Raw genomic sequence first — 18,899 nt, 5'->3', positions numbered from 1 at the left:
CGCCCACACTACACTATGTGTGTGCAACATTGGAACGCGTCTTAATAATGATGTGCTGGTTAATTGAATTAATTAAAAATAAGTTTTATCTTTTATCATTAATAATTTATTGTCACGTTAAAAAATAATAACCAGACTCTTATAGTACATATTCATAAACTCTTTGCTGGATGAAGAACATCGAATCGATTCTATAACCAGACTTTTGAAGTTTGAAGATTCTGTTTATTCTCACAACCTTGACCAAAACAGAACATTATTGATAATCAAATATGTACTTGGCAGATTAATGAGGCAAACACCCGACCTGGGACCACCAAGGCCAACAAGCACCTGACCCGGAACCACAATCCAACAGTCATAATCGGAGTCATAATGCCAACGGTCAAACTCAAGATAATGGATAATGAACAATCGACCCTTCATTAATATGGTGAATATATAAATGTGGACTTGACTCGACTTGGCTCCTCATTACTAAGGGACCGTTAGATCGACTTGACTCAGCTTGGCTCCTCATTACTAGAGGACCGTTATTGAGACAGAAAAACGTTGAAGTATTAGCATAAATAGGAGACTCTTTATATTTAGGAAGACACTCTGATTCTTGTACTAAAAACACTTGATCAACAATACAATTATAATACAACTCCTTTTATTATTACTTTCTATAAATATTTCGGTAGTATATTTACTGTCAGTACTTATTTTAGTTCTATAGATATTGTTTTGTTTAATTTTTTAAAATCTATTTTAACTTATATTAGCTCAAATCTAGTTTAACCTAATATCTCGAAGCAGTTGATAAGAAGACGGCTAATATATCTATAATGTTGCATCTTCTCTATAGAGTAAGAGTTAAAATTGGCGTATGTGACTGCGAGGATATTGAATCCTAGGGGAGAATTTATTTTTATTTTTATAGGATTTTAATTTAATTATTCTTCAAATATTATTTGCGAACCATTTTAGGAAAATCAGCGGCATATTGGTGGTGGGGCTGGATACTGTTGAACTGTAGTTCAGTAGTCAGTACACGGACACCAGATGTTCGATGAAATTACTGAAACAGAAATTGCAGAGTGGAGCGACATTGGATGATTGTTGATGTCGCTGTTTTCAATTCTTGCGAAGCGAGTTATCCTCTCAATCCCAAACCTGAATCGCCACTCATATTTCGCCTTCTCTTCTTCGCCGCACTCCGATCAGAGCATAGTCTCCGCCGCCGTGTCAATTCTCAAGCACCGCCGCTCGAAGTCCCGGTGGAGTCACCTCCGCTCTGTTCCCACTCCCGCCACCGGCTTCACACCGTCCCAAGTCTCCCAAATCGTTCTTCAAATCCGCAACAAACCCCACCTCGCCCATACCTTCTTCCTCTTCACCATCCGCCACTCTCTCTGTTCTCATTCCCTCGCCTCTTACGCCACCATCATTCATGTCCTCTCCCGCTCGCGCCTCAAGTCGGAGGCATTAACGCTGATCAAATCTGCAATTCGCAAATTCCCCGACACGCATTCATCAAACCCGCCTCCGGTGTTCGAAACCCTGGTGAAAACTTACAGAGCTTGTGATTCAGCTCCATTTGTGTTCGATTTGCTGATCAGTGCATACTTGGAATCAAAAAGAGTTGATCAGTCCATTGAGATTCTCAGAATCTTAAAGTCCAAGAATCTCTCTCCAAAGGTTGCCACTTGTAATTCTCTGGTGGAGCTGGTCTCCAAAACTCAGGGGTGTTTTGCAGGTTATGATATGTACAGGGAGATTTTCAGGTGTGGGGATGGGAATGTGAAAGGGGCTAAACCTCTTGTTCCAAATGCAGATACATTCAATGTTCTAATGGTTGGGTTTTACAGAGAGGGGCTGGTGGAAAAGGTCGAGGAGGTTTGGAGCGAAATTGCAGCAATGAACTGTGAGCCAAATGCATATAGTTATAGCATATTGATGGCAGCATTGTCTGAGGCAGGGAGGGTGGATGACGCGATGAGGATAAGCGAGGAGATGGGTGAAAAGGGCGTGAAGCGTGACATTGTGTCTTACAATACTGCCATTGGGGCGTTGTGTGGAGTTGGCGAGGTCGAGAGGGCAGAAGAGGTTTTCAGGGAGATGGTGATGAGTGGGGTGGAGAGCACCTGTGCCACTCTTGAACATCTGATTATCGGGTACTGTAAGGTTGAGAATCTTGATTCTGCATTGCTGTTGTACAAGGATTTGTGTCGAAAAGGTTTTAAGCTCGGGGCTGCAACAATGGATGCTCTGGTTAGGGTGTTTTGTAGTAAAGGTAGAGTCTTTGAGGCAGTGGAGTTTGTAAGAAGCGCGGTGAAGATGCATGATGTTGTTCCAAGGGAGAAGACATATGAAACTCTGATAAGCAGTTTGTGTGAAGAAGGGGAGATGGAAGAAGCTCTTAAACTTCAGGTAGAGATGGTGGGGAAGGGATATCAAGCTAACCTTGAGATATATAGTGCTTTCATCAATGGATTCATGAAACAAGGGAATGAGGAAATGGCTGAGAGGTTAAGGAAGGAAATGCTTACAACTCAAATGACGCATGATTCTTAAAGCTCTTTTCACAATTCAGATCGAGACCGTATCAATCTCACATGTATGCGAAAAAATTTAAAGATGTTTTTATTTAATTCAGTTCGAGTCATATCCATAGAATTTGACTCTTATTCAGAGAAAGCCTAGCTCAAAGTTAGTGTGTCCTCTTAGAGGAAAGTAGAATTTTTGTTTGGCTATGGTTATAATGTAAGATTTTTCAACAATGAGATTAATAGCACAATCACAAATACTTGAGAAACTCACAAGTAAACTTCAATTACTCAATTGTGAATGAAACGAAGATTCATCTGAGGCCAACTAGGCAACCATTATCCAAAACTAGTTAAATGTAAATTTGACAAACTTTAGAAGCCATAGGATCATGGAGATGAGAAGATAGAGAATCAGAGTTGGAAAAAAAGAAAAACTCCAAAAAATGGTATTCAACAAGTGTTTTCTTTTGCAGACATTCTTCAGCTCCATTGCCTAGTCCAGGCTAACTGCACAAGAATAAGACAGCAAAAAGTGAACTCAGTGATAGTTTAAGTTATGACCAAAAAAAAAAAAAAAAAAACATATCATTTTATGTAAGCAGCTAAGTTCAGTGGATTAGATTTTGACAAAATTATTATACCAGCAATATGACAATAAAGAAACATGAAACTAATAATAGGGAAACATTATACTAGTGGAGTGTGGACACACATTACTAAGGAGGAAGCCTCTTAAGTACTGCAATATCACGTTGCAAATGTAAACACAGACATGCTCATCATATGATAGTTTTATCTTAATGAGACTGCAAATGCTTACGTCTCATACGCACCCTCACTGTGGAATAGAAAGGGTGCAAATGTTTTTTGGCCATGCTAACACCCAATTCCTTCCCATGCACAATCACTACTCCATTTCATTGGAGGTTCCACCGTATTTTCAATCAAATCAGAAGAGGATTTTGATATTAAATGCTACGCCATAGTTGGATGCATTTGTTTAGAAGTGCAACCAGAGTTTATTGGTTTTGTATCCTGTCATATTACCCCCATAGACAAAAACCTCACTACACCTCATTGCTGTCAGCCTCTTTAGAAAGTCAATTAAACTATAATATGAACCCACTCATCATCTGATAGAATATGTTGTGGTTACTGACAGTTCTGGAAGTAAATCAATTTCACCCGCTCAGCATGATACCAGAACGCATCAACCTAGGAACATCCAGCCCCTTATAAACATTGGAGAGTTGTTTTGATCAATTAGTTGCCATTAGAGAGTTCTTTTGATCAAACAGTTCCCACTTCAAGTCTCTTTCCACTAAGCATATAGAACTAACATATTTCTTGGCATATACATTTTGACCTATGCTATCTTTCAGCAGGAAGAATATGCTCAAGTACATAATATCAAATCGCCATCAGCCTAGGAACGTCTAGCACACAAATTCTTACAATAATAGACTAATCAGGGAAACCGATTCAACACAAATGCACAACCGATGATTTAAGCTACCTAATATTAATATAAATATATTGAACTCTAATTGAATATTGGCATACACATAAACCACATGAATAATTGAATAACCTTCCAAAATACACACACAAACGCAAATGCTTTTCTGTAATGGCGTTAAACCTTTGGAGAAGATAACAAACAAACAAACAAAAAAAAAAAAAATTACCGGAGAAAAAGGAGACTGTGAGGTGAAGAGGAAAGGCGTCTAGGCTCTAGAGGTCAAGCTTGAGCTCCTCCTTCTGATCTGAGATATAGTGGAGAATGTAAGGGGCGACCCGAATCACGACGACCCAAGCTCCGAACATGGCCGCGTGCGTCTTGAGCTGCTTTAAAGCCGCAGCTTTGTCCGGCTTTCGCATGAACAGTCCCGGAAACATTGCTTCTGCTTCTTCTCCCTTCTTCCTTAGAGGTTTCTCGCCGTCGTCGCGAAATAGATTCCGATAGCTCAGAAATTAACCAACTTCTGGTGCGCGACGAAGGGTTAGTACTTATACTCGGCCCAATTGGATTTGGGCTAAATAATCGATGCCCTATAAGCTCTATTCAAAAGGCCCAATTATAAAATGCAAACTACTCTTTTTTTTTTTGAAGCTAAATGCAAACTACTCTAATTGACTGATTACTACATTTTAACCTCTGATTATTCAACTTTCTTTTCTTAATCATCATATTATATACTCCGTATGATTGAAAAATATTTTTATTAAAATATTGTGTGGAACTGGGACCCCTGACAACCTTATTAGAAAAAATATATATAATAAATAAATAAACAAACAAAATTTAGTATTAAATACTAATCACAATTGTTGATTGAGTAGTAAGGATTAAGGTTAGGAATGTCAATTGTACCTGCACTTGATGGGAAACCCGATTTCACACCCCTATGGGGACGGGGACGGGGACGAGGACAGAAATAGGGGATGGGGGCAATTTTAAATTTCCCGGATGGGGAGTACTCTCCCTGTCCCCGATATATATATATATATATATATATATATATATATATATATATATATATATATATAATTTAGAAGCATTCTTGTCATTGTATGCCATGCTTATGAAATGCATATTTAAATAACATGTAACTCTAAAATATTGAATGTTACTTTAGAATATATATGCATTATTTATTTAAATATTTTTTAATTTTTATTTTTAGTTTTTTTTTTATAACTTATTAATGGGTGAGAATTCCCCGTCCCTGAATAATCCCCGTGAAGATGAGGGGATTTTTTTCTTCCCGGCGGGGACGGAGACGGGAACGAGGGATGAGACTATTCATATTTAATAGGTGCAGATTCATTTTAGATCAAACTTAAAAATTAATTAAAGTTTAGTAATCCATTTCATAAAAAAGAGTTATTTACATAATTTTCCTACTAATCCACTATTCCATTCAATGGGATAGTTACGGATGCATCTGAGTCAAAGTCTCTTCCAATCAGATGTTCATACGCCGCACCGAAGCTTTGACTATAAGAGCCACTAGTGTTACGCCACATGGACAACAGTAGTCAAACTATACGATGATGTTGACTTGCCCATCATAGATTATCTAGTCTCGAAGGCACAGGATAAATACTCCTTTGCATTAAATTCAGTAACGTTGACGTGTCTTTCCACAAAGTCCGTAGACAAATCGTAACCAACGACGCGATGCACCACAAAATTCCTCCCTCCTTCCATAGTCGCCAGTCAACTCTTTTGCGTTTCTTTTCTCATTAAACCTTTAGCTCTTTCCACCGTCACTCCCAATACCCTCACCAACAATGATCAAGCATATTGCTCCGGCGCCGGCGCCGCACCACCGGAACGTTTCTCGGCGAGCACCGTCGCCCTCCGCGACTGCTGTTAATCGGTCCTTTTCGTCGCCGGAGACATCATCGATGATGTCGAATTCGAATTCGTCGTCGTCGCCGCCGTCGAAGTTGCGAGTGGAGTTCAGTCCACCGTTGATTGCTATGGTGGTGATAATCGCCGCGGCTTTCGTCCTCATCACCTACTCGAGGCTCATTTCGCGCCACCTCATCCACCTCCACCGGCGCTACCGGCGGTGGCGGCGCAGGAGAAGGCGTTATGTGCCTTCGTCTTCGGCCGGCGACATCGAGTCTCCTCCGTACTCGTTTGATCCTACTGACGGTTTCCATGTGCTGTCTCCTTACGGGCTTGACGAGTCGGTGATCAAAACTATTCCGCTGTCTATCTATAGCCGGAAGAGCAGCGTTCACGACTGCGCGGTTTGTTTGCTGGAATTCGAAGACGACGACTACGTCCGCACGCTTCCGGTGTGCTCGCACGCGTTCCACGTGGAATGTATTGATATATGGCTCCGGTCGCACGCGAACTGTCCGTTGTGCCGCGCGGGAATATTCCGGCCGGAGTCGCCGTTCACTCCATTGATGGCGGCGAGAATACGGCCAAGCTTGGATGATATGATAATGGAGAGCACGATACTGGAGCCGTTGGCGGAAATTCCGCCAGAATCGGATGTGGCAACAATCGGGGAGATCACGCAGGAACCGTCACCGAGACGGAATAACCAATCAGAGGACAGATTCAACGGTCCGGATTTTCTGCTAAAACGATCGTATTCGTTCGGATTCGAGAGGAGCATAGGATCGGAGAGGCTAGTTTTGGAAGCAACCACCGCGTCTCCGTGGCGCTACCGCAGAGGAGGCGGCGGGAGCTTCTGGAGCAAACGTCCGTCCCCGTTCAGCTCGCTGTCGAAGCCTAGAGTCTTCTCCTTCCGCTACTACAGAGGAGGAATGAAGTCCCCTTTCTTCCGCCGCAGAAGCGGCGGCGGCTTTTTCCCGCTATCAGAGTCCAGCGCGAGATTCGGCGGCTCAGCTGGCGGCGGCGGCGGCTCCTCGTCCAGACGCACCAAGTCATTCGCTAGCCCGATGTTCATGCGATCATCAGGCGCGCCAAACGGCTTCTTCTCATCCAGCCGGCTAAGAAGCGGCGACCCCGAAGCCCTACTATCACCGGACAGATTCAACCGGCGGTGAGCACGTGGGACATGAAAATTAAATGATCATCGGGAAGCGCACAGTACTGGGTGATCCACGGAGCTTGAGCGGGTCGGGTGGGGACATATTCGGGTGATATTAATGGCGAAAATTAATGAGTTGCCTGGCTACACCTATGGGTCATTCTGGCGCTCATTAAATGGCAGGCCGGAGAAAATGGTGTAAGAAAAGGAAATGCAGTTATGGCATTTAATGGGGAATTGACTACTGATGCCATTAGCCTCAGGTCTAGTTCACATCCAACAATTATATTTTTTCATAAATTCCAACTTTATTTTTTATTTTTACATGCTCAAAGATTAAAAAAAGATGATCGTTTTTTACCATTAAATTATACTTTCTGATATGAACGTTTGATTCTTATGTAGATGATGTATCGAATTGCATAAAGGGATATATAGTGGGGGAAGTGATGATTAAGGTGATCAAAGCTGCATTGGTCATTTTTTTGTTGGATTTATGTGGGCATTCTTTTTAGCTTTTTGGGGCACCAAGATTATGGTGTGACCGATTTGAATGTGTACTTTGTTTGGTTTTGGTTCGTGGGAATATGGTGTGGATCACCCAATAGCAACCCAGACAATTGTTAGTGATGATTTAACAGCTACCATAAGTACACTTTTTTTTTTTTTTTTTAGTTATGATTATAGTGTAGATTTGTATTATTAAAGTTTTACATTTTAGTTTTGCCTGATTAGGGTATCCCATATTCGCACTTAGTCGGTCCAATTATGAGACAAAATATTGAAATGAGAGTGCATGACCACTCGCGCTAATTAAATTGGTTAAAAATGTAATTTATCCATAAAAATTTGTATTATAACAATTAATAATGGTTAATTTAGTGTAATGATATGATATAAGTTTTGATTGTTGTATGTTGGAGTTGGTTTCGTAGAGTTTGGCAGCTAGTGGTTTTATGTTAAAAAGCGACCAAAAACTGTGTTGGATGGGCTATCACAGGAGTTCCCATTATTAGCTAATCTTTGATTATTGTGTGTCTTATGGTTGTTGTTTATTGAGGTAAAGGCAATAATTGTGGTACAATTGCTTTTAGGATGTTTTCCCGTTTCGAGTTTAGGTTTAAAATTGCATCGTCAAACATGTGCAAATGTTTTGGGCAATCAGAACTTTATTATTATTATTATGTATCTACTATTACTACATTTCTTAGAATTCAAAAGGGTGTGTAACGTCTTTAGATGTTACAAATTTGATTCATGCTCATAATATATATATATTTATTTTTGATTTGTTACAGATTTTTTTGACATATGTTAGCATAAATTAAGGTGTTCAATCACCATCCGTCTAGTTATGACATTGGTCCAAAATACTATAACAAGTAATGAAAATTTTACCATTAGATTCATCATTTATTTAAACGAATTGTGTATAATAACCGAAGCCCCTATCCCGTATGGATAGAGTTATCGAAACGGGTCGATAGAGCGGGACTTGTCAAAGCCCGCTATATACCCAGGGGGCTAAAAAGCCTGTCAAATACGGGCCTAAAATATGTCACCCCGCCCCGTCATAGGCCCGTGGGCCTCCGCCAAATTTAAAATGTGAATTTAAAAGGTAATAATATAATATATACAATGTACTATTTACTAATACATTTTGTCAATATAAATAAATAAATTAACATATATATATATATATATATATATATATATAAAATGATGTATATATACACACACTAATATTAATAATATTAATAATATATAAATAATAAGCGGTTTGGCAGACCCCTACCAAAATACAAGGCCATAAAATTTAAAGCTCACTTCGTTTATAGGTTAGCCCGGCGAGCTAAGTCCGTTTTGACAAGTCTAAGTATGGAACTATATTATAATAAGGTCTACCATATATCAAAATAATGCCGCAATTTAATAGTCTTTAGGGTTGGGGTTCCGCATTTGGAAGAATACCGCAATTTAATAAGCAAATTGTTAATGCAATTTAGATATGGGAAATTTATTATTATAAGGAAGGGATACGCTACATATACACACTATTTACCTCAATTGAGGTTCAAAACCTTTCACCTTCCACTTTGGGGAGCAACTCGATACCAGTGGACCACAAAGTCATTGGGTAGATATGGGAAATTTGAATGCTCAGAAATATACTATGAGACAGTGGTGACTTTCAGGAAACAAAACTGAACGACTGAAGTCTTGAAGCTGCAGTAGTCCAAAGATCTCCTTGTGAATGCAGAGTTTGACATCTTAAACTACGGTTTTCAAAACATCATTAGTTACGCATAGTACTGTCTTTTGATGGCCTAAATTAGTCGGTGGTTTAGCAGATTTAGTTGAAGATTTTAAGAGCATCCACCCACCAACATCCACCTATGGTCCACCCAACCTGAGCAATCTCATTAATGTAGTACAAAGCAATTATGGTGATCCCTGTCCGATAGCGTATTAGGGACAGGGCTCTTGATTGCGCGAGTACGTGAAATCAGGGCTGTGTTAATCGTAATCTGATCGAAATTTCAACAACCCATTCTTATTTTTTTAATTTTTTAATGATTTTGTGAATTTGTGAGTGTTTCATGTGCAAGACGACCGGCAGTTACTGCAGCTCAATAAAGGCCGCCGATAAAGGTTAGATGAGATGTCTTTCACCGAAGAAGTAATCCTGGAATTTATTGCAGCTCTATTTCCCCAACTAACCCTGCCCTCTTTTTCTGTGAGTACTCAAATGCTGCAAAAATCATTTCTTTTTTTGTTCTGTGGACTTTTGGTAGAACCCAGTTTTCTGGTTTTCTGATTTTGAGGCTGAAATGGCAGATTATGTGGTGAAAGTTGAAGAAGGTAAGCCTGCTGGGGATGGGAAGCCGTCTGCAGGACCTGTGTATAGGTGCATTTATGCTAAAGATGCTCTCATGGAAATGCCTGCTGGATTGGAGTCTCCCTGGGACTTCTTCAGGTAATTTTTGAGGTTGCCCAAAGAACTAGGTTTGGTTTTCATGTTAAATTTGATTAGAATATCAGAGAATTGGGTTCTTTGCTAAGGAATATATTGTTTTTCGAGGAATGTATGTTCTGTCAGTTGCTGGGGTTTTGACTTTTGAGTTATGATCTAACCCCTTAGGAGGAAAGTTTCTATCTTTGAAGATAGAAAGAGATATAAAGTTGAAAATTTTACTGCAATTAAACTGTTGTTTACTAAAAAACGATTGTCGGTTTCGAGCTATGACTTAAGCCCTTAGGAGGAAAGTTTCTATCCTTGAAGATATAGAAAGAGATATAAAGTTGAAAATTTTACTGCAATTATACTGTTATTTACTAAATAACTGCAATTGTGTATTCACATGTGTGCTCATCCAGCGTTGTAGTTCTACTTTTGCTTCATTAACTATTTATAATGGTGTTATGGTCACAGTAACTCTGTCAAGAAATACCCAAAAAACCCGATGCTTGGTCGCCGTCAGATTACTGACAAGAAGGTATTCTTAATACACAGTTTGTCTTGCATATGTTGTAATCAAAAACATTTGCTTTCTGTCATCAAAGTATTTCAAAGTCACAAGCTTGTTTGATTATGTTCTACGTAGAATGCTCATTTCAAGCTCGTGTTACAGGCAGGTTCCTATGTCTGGATGACATATGAAGAGTCTTACAATACTGCCAAAAAAATTGGCTCTGCTATCCGAAAATGCGGTGTCAACCCTGTAAGGCAGCTCTACTAGGAAAATCTATATATACACTCAGTTATACATCCGTGACTCCGTGAGCTTATTTTAAACTAATTGTATGAATGATTTGTATCTATCTAGGGTGATAAGTGTGGCATATATGGTACTAACTCTCCGGAATGGATAATGGCAATGGAGGTATATTGGCCACTTTGGTTCTAACCTTCACGTTAAATATTTGTTAACTCTTTTAACGTTCTTCTATTTGTTTGATTCTTCCACAGGCTTGCAACAGCCAAGCCATTTCCTATGTACCATTATATGATACACTTGGTATGCTTTCCTTATTCACGTTAATCATAGGATAGTTCATAGGATAATGTTTTTGGAATACCCACCGTGGGTAATTTTAGAAGGTCAAGTGGGATAAGGATTGTTTCTTGATTTTTGCTTGAATTGCAGGCGCAAATGCAGTGGAGTTCATCATAAACCATGCTGAGCTGTCAATAGCGTTTGTTCAAGAGAACAAGATACCGGCTGTATGTTCTTTTAAGTGTGCATATTCGATGAAATAAAACAGATTTCAGTTTCTCTTTTGGATTTTCTATTTCTTTGCAGATATTAACGTGCTTGCCGAGATGTATTTCACATCTGAAAAGTAGGTTAATCATTAACGTTTGTTAAACGAGCAGATTTTTGCAAACGCATATTGGAGTAACAATGTTATATTATTCCTTTGTTAAGCTATTGTAAGCTTTGGAAATATTTCCACCGAGAAGAGAAAGGAAGCTGAAGAACTCGGTGTAGCTTGCTTTTCTTGGGAAGAATTCAGTCAAATGGTAAAACAAACTTCTCGGTTATAAAGATTAACTGCATACCGTGGATACCTTAAACACTTTCCCGATAAACTACGTTTGCTATCACTGAAATTCTACCGTTTAATCACTTGCCCAGGGAAATTTGGATGATGAACTTCCACCTAAAAGTAAGACTGATATCTGCACGATTATGTATACCAGTGGAACGACTGGAGAACCTAAAGGTGTCATTCTAAGTAACGGGGCATTCATGTCCGAAGTTTTATCTGTGGATCAACTACTCGTGGAAACAGACAAAGCAGTAAGATTTATCTTAGCGATTGGGCTATAATGCACATGGGCCAAACCACACTAAAAAGATTGAATCCAACCAATTAGCTAGTCTAACCATGGCCTTATAAATCTATATATTCTCTCTTATTTTATCAATGTGTGACTCTTAATAGTTTTCTTCATTTCTCCCATACTACCGTTTCTCATGGTCATCAGCTTATATAGCTACCGAATATTTAGTTTTACCACCTTGGATTTTAGCGAGTAATGCCGAGTCTTTGTTTGCTTCAGGGAACAACAGAAGATGTATATTTTTCGTTCCTTCCATTGGCTCATATATTCGATCAGATAATTGAGACGTATTGCATACTCAGCGGTGCCTCGATAGGATTCTGGCAAGGCGTAAGATACACACCTCCTTCATTTTGTTAATGTCCTATGAACTTCTAGGCCCTACAATGCCAAGTTGTTGGGCATTGGCCGAATTCAGTCTCTGTTCGATTCGAGACGTGGCGCTGTGACTTACTATGGAGGGATGTGGTTAAATGGTTAATGTCCACCTACTTATCACCAATTGGTTTTAAGTAAGATATGGCAAGTTGGCAACAAGATTGCCAAAGAACTCTGTGGTTAAGCGTTCTAAGCATAGTGCAGCGTTGAGATCCAACACAAGTTGTTCGAATTTGAAAGTAATCCCGCTTTCTTACTCGCAGGATATAAGATACTTACTTGAGGATCTTGTGGAATTAAAGCCGACTATATTCTGTGGAGTACCAAGAGTTTATGACCGCATATACACAGGTAAAGATTAATGAATCGTTATATAATGAAGTATTGTGAATTTTGATACTTGAATGATAAGAATTCGCCCGCTTCTTTTCGTTGCGTGAAGGCACAATGGATAAAATATTGGCTGGTGGCACGGTGAAGAAGCTACTTTTCGACTATGCCTATAACTAGTATGTATTATTATCGACCTTTCCATTTCTTTTAATTTCTATGGAGTAGAAAGCAACTAATGCGGAATGTCTTGACAGCAAGTTGAAGAATATGGAAAAAGGGCTAAGGCACGATGAAGCGGCCCCTTTCTTCGACAGGCTGGTGTTTGACAAGGTCGGTGTTTTTTCGTTCTTTCGGCTTCATACGATAATTCAAGTGTCGTTAATAAGTTGACCGTTCGTTTCAGATTAAACTAGCATTTGGTGGTCGAGTTCGGCTTATGCTATCTGGAGCCGCTCCCTTGCCTAGGCACGTGGAGGAGTTTCTGAGGGTGACGTGTTGCTGTGTTTTGTCGCAAGGATATGGTGTGTTTCCTCGGTCAGAGAGAACAAAAACACAGATTCAGAATGTTTTTTGTGAAATCTCGTAATTGCTCTGAAAACATAAGGTTGTTGGTAAATCTTCCACTAATGTTCTTTCGCTTTCAGGCCTTACTGAAAGCTGTGGGGGATGCTTCACGTCCATTGCCAATGTGTTCCCGATGACGGGGACTGTTGGTGTCCCGATGACTACAATTGAGGCGAGACTTGAGTCGGTGCCCGAGATGGGATACGATGCACTTGGTAGTGTACCCCGTGGTGAAATTTGTCTTCGGGGAAAGACATTGTTTTCAGGGTATCATAAGCGGGAAGATCTCACGAGAGACGTAGTAGTGGATGGATGGTTTCATACAGGTGAAGTTCATACTTTTACTCCCTTCTGTTCTTGACTGAACCTTTGGGAATCGATCTCTGAGAGTGAAAAGTTTTGCAGGTGATATCGGGGAATGGCAGCCCGATGGAGCAATGAAAATCATCGACAGGAAAAAGAACATATTCAAGTTGTCTCAAGGGGAATACGTCGCTGTTGAAAGCCTGGAAAGCACTTATTCTAGATGCCCCCTCGTCGCAGCAGTAAGTTAACCATTTCGTTTTGCAACATCAAACCCGAAAAAACTGCAAATTTATTCGAAAAAAACTGCAAATTTCCTTGAGCTCTCTCATCTGGTGCACAGGTTTGGGTGTATGGAAACAGCTTCGAATCGTTCCTGGTGGCCGTGGTGATTCCCGAGAGAAAGGCGCTCGAAGATTGGGCTCAAAACAATCGGGAAACCGGAGACTTCGTATCCCTGTGCAAGAATCAAAAGGCGAGGAAGTACATTCTTGATGAGTTAAACAACACCGGTAAAAAACACCAGGTATATACATATCTGATTCCCTTTTCTCGATTCAATGTTTCAACCTAGTACCTAGTCTGACCCAAACAAACACCATCTGTTAGCTACGAGGTTTTGAAATGTTACGAGCAGTCCACTTGGAGCCAACGCCTTTCGACATCGAGAGGGATCTAGTTACCCCCACATTCAAGCTCAAAAGGCCACAGCTCCTCAACTATTACAAGGTATTTCATGCTTTTTCTGTTGATCTATATTCTATATATATATTCTCGATTTTTTTTTTTTTTTTTTTATCTCTATCCATCTTAACGCGTTTCTGCAAAACTTGCAGGATTGCATCGATCAACTGTATAAAGAAGCAAAGAACGTCTCGGCCTAAAACCCGTCAAGACATGAGCCTGCTTGTTAATGTAGTGTTGATAACAAGCAGATATTAGTATTGTTTCATACATCCAGTGAAGAAGATGATGATTATCTTCCTATGTCTATATAAACTTCTGCGCTGTTATTATTTATATTCTGAAACCTTTCTGGGAATAAGATAAAGATTGAAGCTTGAAATAAGATTCAGATTTCCAAAACCAGACAATATAATACTTTTTACTATATAAATTTCCAGTATCTTTATGCACACACAACAACCAGACACTAATACATGACCTGCAAGAACTTTGCAGGTTTAGCCATTAATGGTGGAAATGAGCAAATTTCTGAAAGGCACACTGCAAACGACACGAATGGCAATCGCAAATGGTTCTGATTTGGTGTTTTTTTTGACTCACAGAATGTCAAGAACCAAAGCCCAGACAGGATATACTAAAAGGAGGACAATTCCAACAGTGTTTGAGATGCCATGGGCTTTGGTGAAGGAGTTTCTGAACCCACCAGAGGCTCTGATGTGTTCTTGCAGCAAATAGCACCCAATAATCAGGCAAATTGCCACACCAACCCACATTCCCCTCAGTGTGCCTGCAAACACCCCGGGAGCGACCACGATCAGAAGGATCAGAGCTGCAGGGGCTTCTAACCAATCTGCACGTGTGTTGTCTTACTATCAGTTTAAACTTTTAGTTAAAACAAAACGTATCATCGTTTCATAGTTTAGTAACTGAAGCATGTATAGTAGGCTTCTATTATCAGACCTGGAAAATGTCTGGGGAAGAAAAGGCGAATGATAACAGCAATCAAACAGATCCATTTGCCCACATCTCCCCTGCGCAATCAAGAACATACATAAATGTTACAGCGGCCAACCAAAAAACAGAAGAAAAAACATATGCCCAGACGGATAGCTGAGTTGGTTTCTGGGTGGCTGATTGTGGGTAGGATTGAGCCTGTAATGGTTTCAACTTCTTGTGGGCACCAAACACTTATTTTTTCCCACCTAATGAGTCACTAAGTTACTGTGGTTTATCCTCCACAATCCTGTCCGACTGGGAGGTGGTGCCCTTGGGGCGAGATATTTTGACCTTGTTTGATAACATAGTTAGCTTATCAATCAATTTTGGCTTATTTGACCATTATTAGCTGTTTAGCTTGATTAAACAATTGATATGAGTGTTTGACTAATTAGCTTTTTTGTAACAACTTATTGCTCCAAAATGCTAAAATTCAAAAAGCTGTTCAAAATAACTTTTTCGATCAGCTTTTTGAGAAAGTCATTTTGTATGTAATCAGTTAACAACTAATTTACTAAACACTTTTCTCCAATAAGCTAATGTTATCAACTAATCAAACACACTAACTCAATCAGCTAACAACTATTTATCAAACACCATTTTGTCTTTTGTGGGCAAAGAAGAGAACATTTGAAGAAACTGTTATGAGTACCTCAAGAAGCTGAAAATCAATGAAGGAAGAGAGAAGAAGATGTAAGGAATCAATAGAGTTGTGAGCATGTTGGTCCTCCAGTTGGTTCGATCCAGAATCAACAGGTAACTACAACACCAAAACAACATCATAAATTCAAGAAAAAAAAAACACAAACAGAAATTCAAGAAATCACTTACATTGCAGCAAAGGAAGCAACCCAGGAAAGGAATGATGTCCCAAAGCCAAGCCCACCACCAAGCATGATGGCATGATTTGCCAGCTTCTTGGCTGCCATTCCAAGCTCCTTCAAATCTGAACCTATCAGATCACTCGCCACTGATGATGAATCAATCTCCATGGCCAAGAAGCTCTTCTTCCCCATCTTTGCTTCAATAATTTAGCAACCACAAGATAAAGTCAAACTAATAATGAAACAAGAAAACGACCCTTTGAAGTTTTGAACCTTCACGTAAGTCCAGGAACGTGGCAGTAGTAGAATATAAACACAACAAGCTTCCTAAATGGATCGAGTATCAATCCTTCTGCCGGCCTGAAGGGGAAATATGCTTTAAAAATAGTATCAGATCGAAACCACGTTCTGGAACAGTGTTGAAGCCAAGTAATTTGGAGCATGGTGAAATTTAGGTAACTATAATTTTTGTATTTAAAGGTCAACCATTTAATTTTTATTAATACTTTCTGGATCGAGTTTCAATCACATAAAGGTAGTGTTTGGTAAATGCTGTTAGCTGATTGGGTTAGTGAGTTTGACTAGTTAATAACAATAGTTGATTGTATAGAGATGTTTGATAAATTAGGTGTTAGCGGATAGCTGATTACATGTAAAATGACATTCTCAAAATGTTGATCGAAAAAGTTGCTTTAAGCAATTTTTTGAATTTTAACGTTTTAGAGCAATAAGTTGTTACAAAAAGCTAATTAATCAAACACTCATATTGACTATAACCAAGTTAAACAGCTAATAGTGGTCAAACAAATTAAAATTGACTAATAAGCTAACTATGTTATCAAATATGGTCAAAGTCATTTTGGTATGATATGCTTATGTATGCTTTGTGAGCTATTACACTGAATCGGAGTTTATCTAATGCCACATTTAAGTAGTATGAGTTTCCGTAGTCATAGAAAGTTATGTACTGTAATAAAGCAAATCAAGTTCAAAAATGACATTTTTATATATTTTATAATATAAAGAAATAAGACATCACAATAATCTACATAAATCTAGGTATGAAACCTGCCCGCTAATAAATGATGATTTCGTTTCATTAATAAGGCATGAAACTTTAAAATTTCGTACAAATACTTTTTAATAAGTTGATGATTTCGTTTCATTAATACGTGGCCATCATGGCCGAAACATTGGCCATGTGGGCACCATGTTTCGGCAGGCCGAAACTTTCAGCTGTCGAAACTGAAAGACCGTTGGGTGTTCAATTCTACTGTTACCAGGTGTAGTGGGGTGCCTTAAATTGTCCTATTAAAGCTATTTAATCCTTCAATCCTATATAAGAGAGGGTAGAGGCAGTAGAGTTTTACACACAGAAATAGAACATGAAAGTTCTTCTTTTTAGCCTCAAAACCTCTCTGCTCAAGCTATTTAATCCTTCAGCCTAATATAAGAGAGGGTAGAGGCAGTAGAGTTTTACACACAGAAATAGAACACGAAAGTTCTTCTTTTTAGCCTCAAAACCTCTCTGCTCAAGCTATTTAATCCTTCAGCCTTGTATAAGAGAAGGTAGAGGCAGTAGAGTTTTACACAGAAATAGAACACGAAAGTTCTTCTTTTTAGCCTCAAAACCTCTCTGCTTCTACTCCTTCTTTAGCCTCCTGTGTTCATAGCTTTGTCTTGCTCGCCGGATTCCTTGTTTGAGTGCTCAAACATTGAATCACTAGCAAGTTTTATCCTGGCATGGAAAGCCTAGGCCACAACGCTCCTAGCATCTTTGGGAGGTGGCAAATAAGGTTTTAAGGAAAGAGTGCTCACTTAACTCTTGCAAAAACCCAACACACTAGCCAAATTTCTTCATATTTTCTTCCCTTCTTTTCAAAAAATAATAGTCAATTTTATTTGATTATTATTTATTTTCCTACCAACGGTTCCTACAATTATCACTACTGGAAATTATGAAATTTCCGACCACCTGAAAATGATCTTGAATCAAATTGATACCAAAAAGTGGTCGGAAATAGCAACAAAGATTTTTCCGGATATCAAAAGTGGTCGGAACAAGACTTTCGACTTGATTTAAGATCACTTTCAGGTGGTCGAAAATTCCATAATTTCTAGTAGTGTATAAAAGTTATCCATTCTTAAATCTCATATAAAAACTGTATATTGTTTATTGTTGGAAAAAAATAGCATTAAAATGATATTTTGAGTGATTATTTTGTGGTACAAATATATGTGGGATCCACTTCCGATTTGGGTCGGGTCAAGGTGGATTCGGGTTCTTCGTAGTGAGACGAAGAATTTGATATAATGTACGCTCAAAATGGGTAATAGGTGAATGAGAAATTGATTCTCAAAGTGAACCTATTTGAGAGAAGTCAAATTAAGCTTAGAAAGCTTAAAGCTTAAAATTAAGCTTAATTAGTGTGACAACATGAGTTGTCAAGCTTGTGATTAAGCTTTGGAAAGCTTAAAATAGTGAAATAGGAATTGGGACGAAAGTTTGCATGGACGAATGTTATGCATGGACGAAAGATGCTACATGTAATTAAGCAAGTTTAATTAGTGAATTAAGCTCCTTTCGTGTGAGCTATCTTTCGTGCTGCACGAGTCAATGCTATGTGCATTGATTCGTGCAACACCGTTTCGGTACTTTGCGGACCATTCGGGTGTGGTTTTCGGTCCCAATTCGTTAACCTTTCGGGTTTGTACGGACTTCTCGGTCACTCAGATATTTGAAATGGGACGTTATGGTCGGTACGAATTAATCGAATATTAAGTTCGTGACCGTTGATATTATTTCGATAATAAGTACGACCGTTTCAAATGTTATAATTCAATTTTTAAATTGAATTTATGTTGGTTAATGTGTCATAATAATGCTATTAAGTACCAACCTCCTATATAA

The 18,899-nt window shown here is 39.0% G+C and overlaps 4 protein-coding genes across 4 annotated transcripts; 3 read left to right on the top strand and 1 right to left on the bottom strand.

Annotated features, from left to right (window-relative positions):
* The first annotated feature begins 979 nt into the window (after positions 1 to 979).
* On the top strand, positions 980 to 2,804 carry LOC109165783 (pentatricopeptide repeat-containing protein At2g15980). The gene has a single exon (XM_019314712.1). The coding sequence runs from the start codon at positions 1,108 to 1,110 to the stop codon at positions 2,557 to 2,559; it is 1,452 nt and encodes a 483-aa protein (XP_019170257.1). The 5' UTR covers positions 980 to 1,107; the 3' UTR covers positions 2,560 to 2,804.
* A 2,572-nt stretch (positions 2,805 to 5,376) lies between these two features.
* On the top strand, positions 5,377 to 7,743 carry LOC109165535 (RING-H2 finger protein ATL65). Its single transcript, XM_019314341.1, has 2 exons — positions 5,377 to 7,317; positions 7,460 to 7,743. The coding sequence occupies exon 1, from the start codon at positions 5,832 to 5,834 to the stop codon at positions 7,068 to 7,070; it is 1,239 nt and encodes a 412-aa protein (XP_019169886.1). The 5' UTR covers positions 5,377 to 5,831; the 3' UTR covers positions 7,071 to 7,317; positions 7,460 to 7,743.
* A 2,072-nt stretch (positions 7,744 to 9,815) lies between these two features.
* On the top strand, positions 9,816 to 14,567 carry LOC109165534 (long chain acyl-CoA synthetase 2). Its single transcript, XM_019314340.1, has 19 exons — positions 9,816 to 10,031; positions 10,488 to 10,551; positions 10,687 to 10,776; positions 10,882 to 10,938; positions 11,025 to 11,073; positions 11,203 to 11,279; positions 11,359 to 11,398; positions 11,485 to 11,579; positions 11,695 to 11,859; positions 12,123 to 12,233; positions 12,545 to 12,632; positions 12,724 to 12,790; positions 12,869 to 12,944; positions 13,018 to 13,135; positions 13,259 to 13,504; positions 13,584 to 13,723; positions 13,825 to 14,007; positions 14,091 to 14,210; positions 14,318 to 14,567. The coding sequence occupies exons 1-19, from the start codon at positions 9,886 to 9,888 to the stop codon at positions 14,363 to 14,365; spliced, it is 1,980 nt and encodes a 659-aa protein (XP_019169885.1). The 5' UTR covers positions 9,816 to 9,885; the 3' UTR covers positions 14,366 to 14,567.
* Positions 14,559 to 16,368, bottom strand: LOC109165536 (cold-regulated 413 plasma membrane protein 1-like). The gene is made up of 4 exons (XM_019314342.1): positions 15,996 to 16,368; positions 15,817 to 15,924; positions 15,129 to 15,199; positions 14,559 to 15,018 (listed from the first exon to the last, which is right to left on the bottom strand). The coding sequence occupies exons 1-4, from the start codon at positions 16,178 to 16,180 to the stop codon at positions 14,765 to 14,767; spliced, it is 618 nt and encodes a 205-aa protein (XP_019169887.1). The 5' UTR covers positions 16,181 to 16,368; the 3' UTR covers positions 14,559 to 14,764.
* Between the last annotated feature and the right edge of the window lie 2,531 nt (positions 16,369 to 18,899).

The sequence above is a fragment of the Ipomoea nil genome, unplaced genomic scaffold (genome assembly GCF_001879475.1).
Source record: "Ipomoea nil cultivar Tokyo-kokei standard unplaced genomic scaffold, Asagao_1.1 scaffold3069, whole genome shotgun sequence".
Taxonomy (NCBI): domain Eukaryota; kingdom Viridiplantae; phylum Streptophyta; class Magnoliopsida; order Solanales; family Convolvulaceae; genus Ipomoea; species Ipomoea nil.
This window is presented reverse-complemented; position numbering and strand designations above follow the sequence as displayed.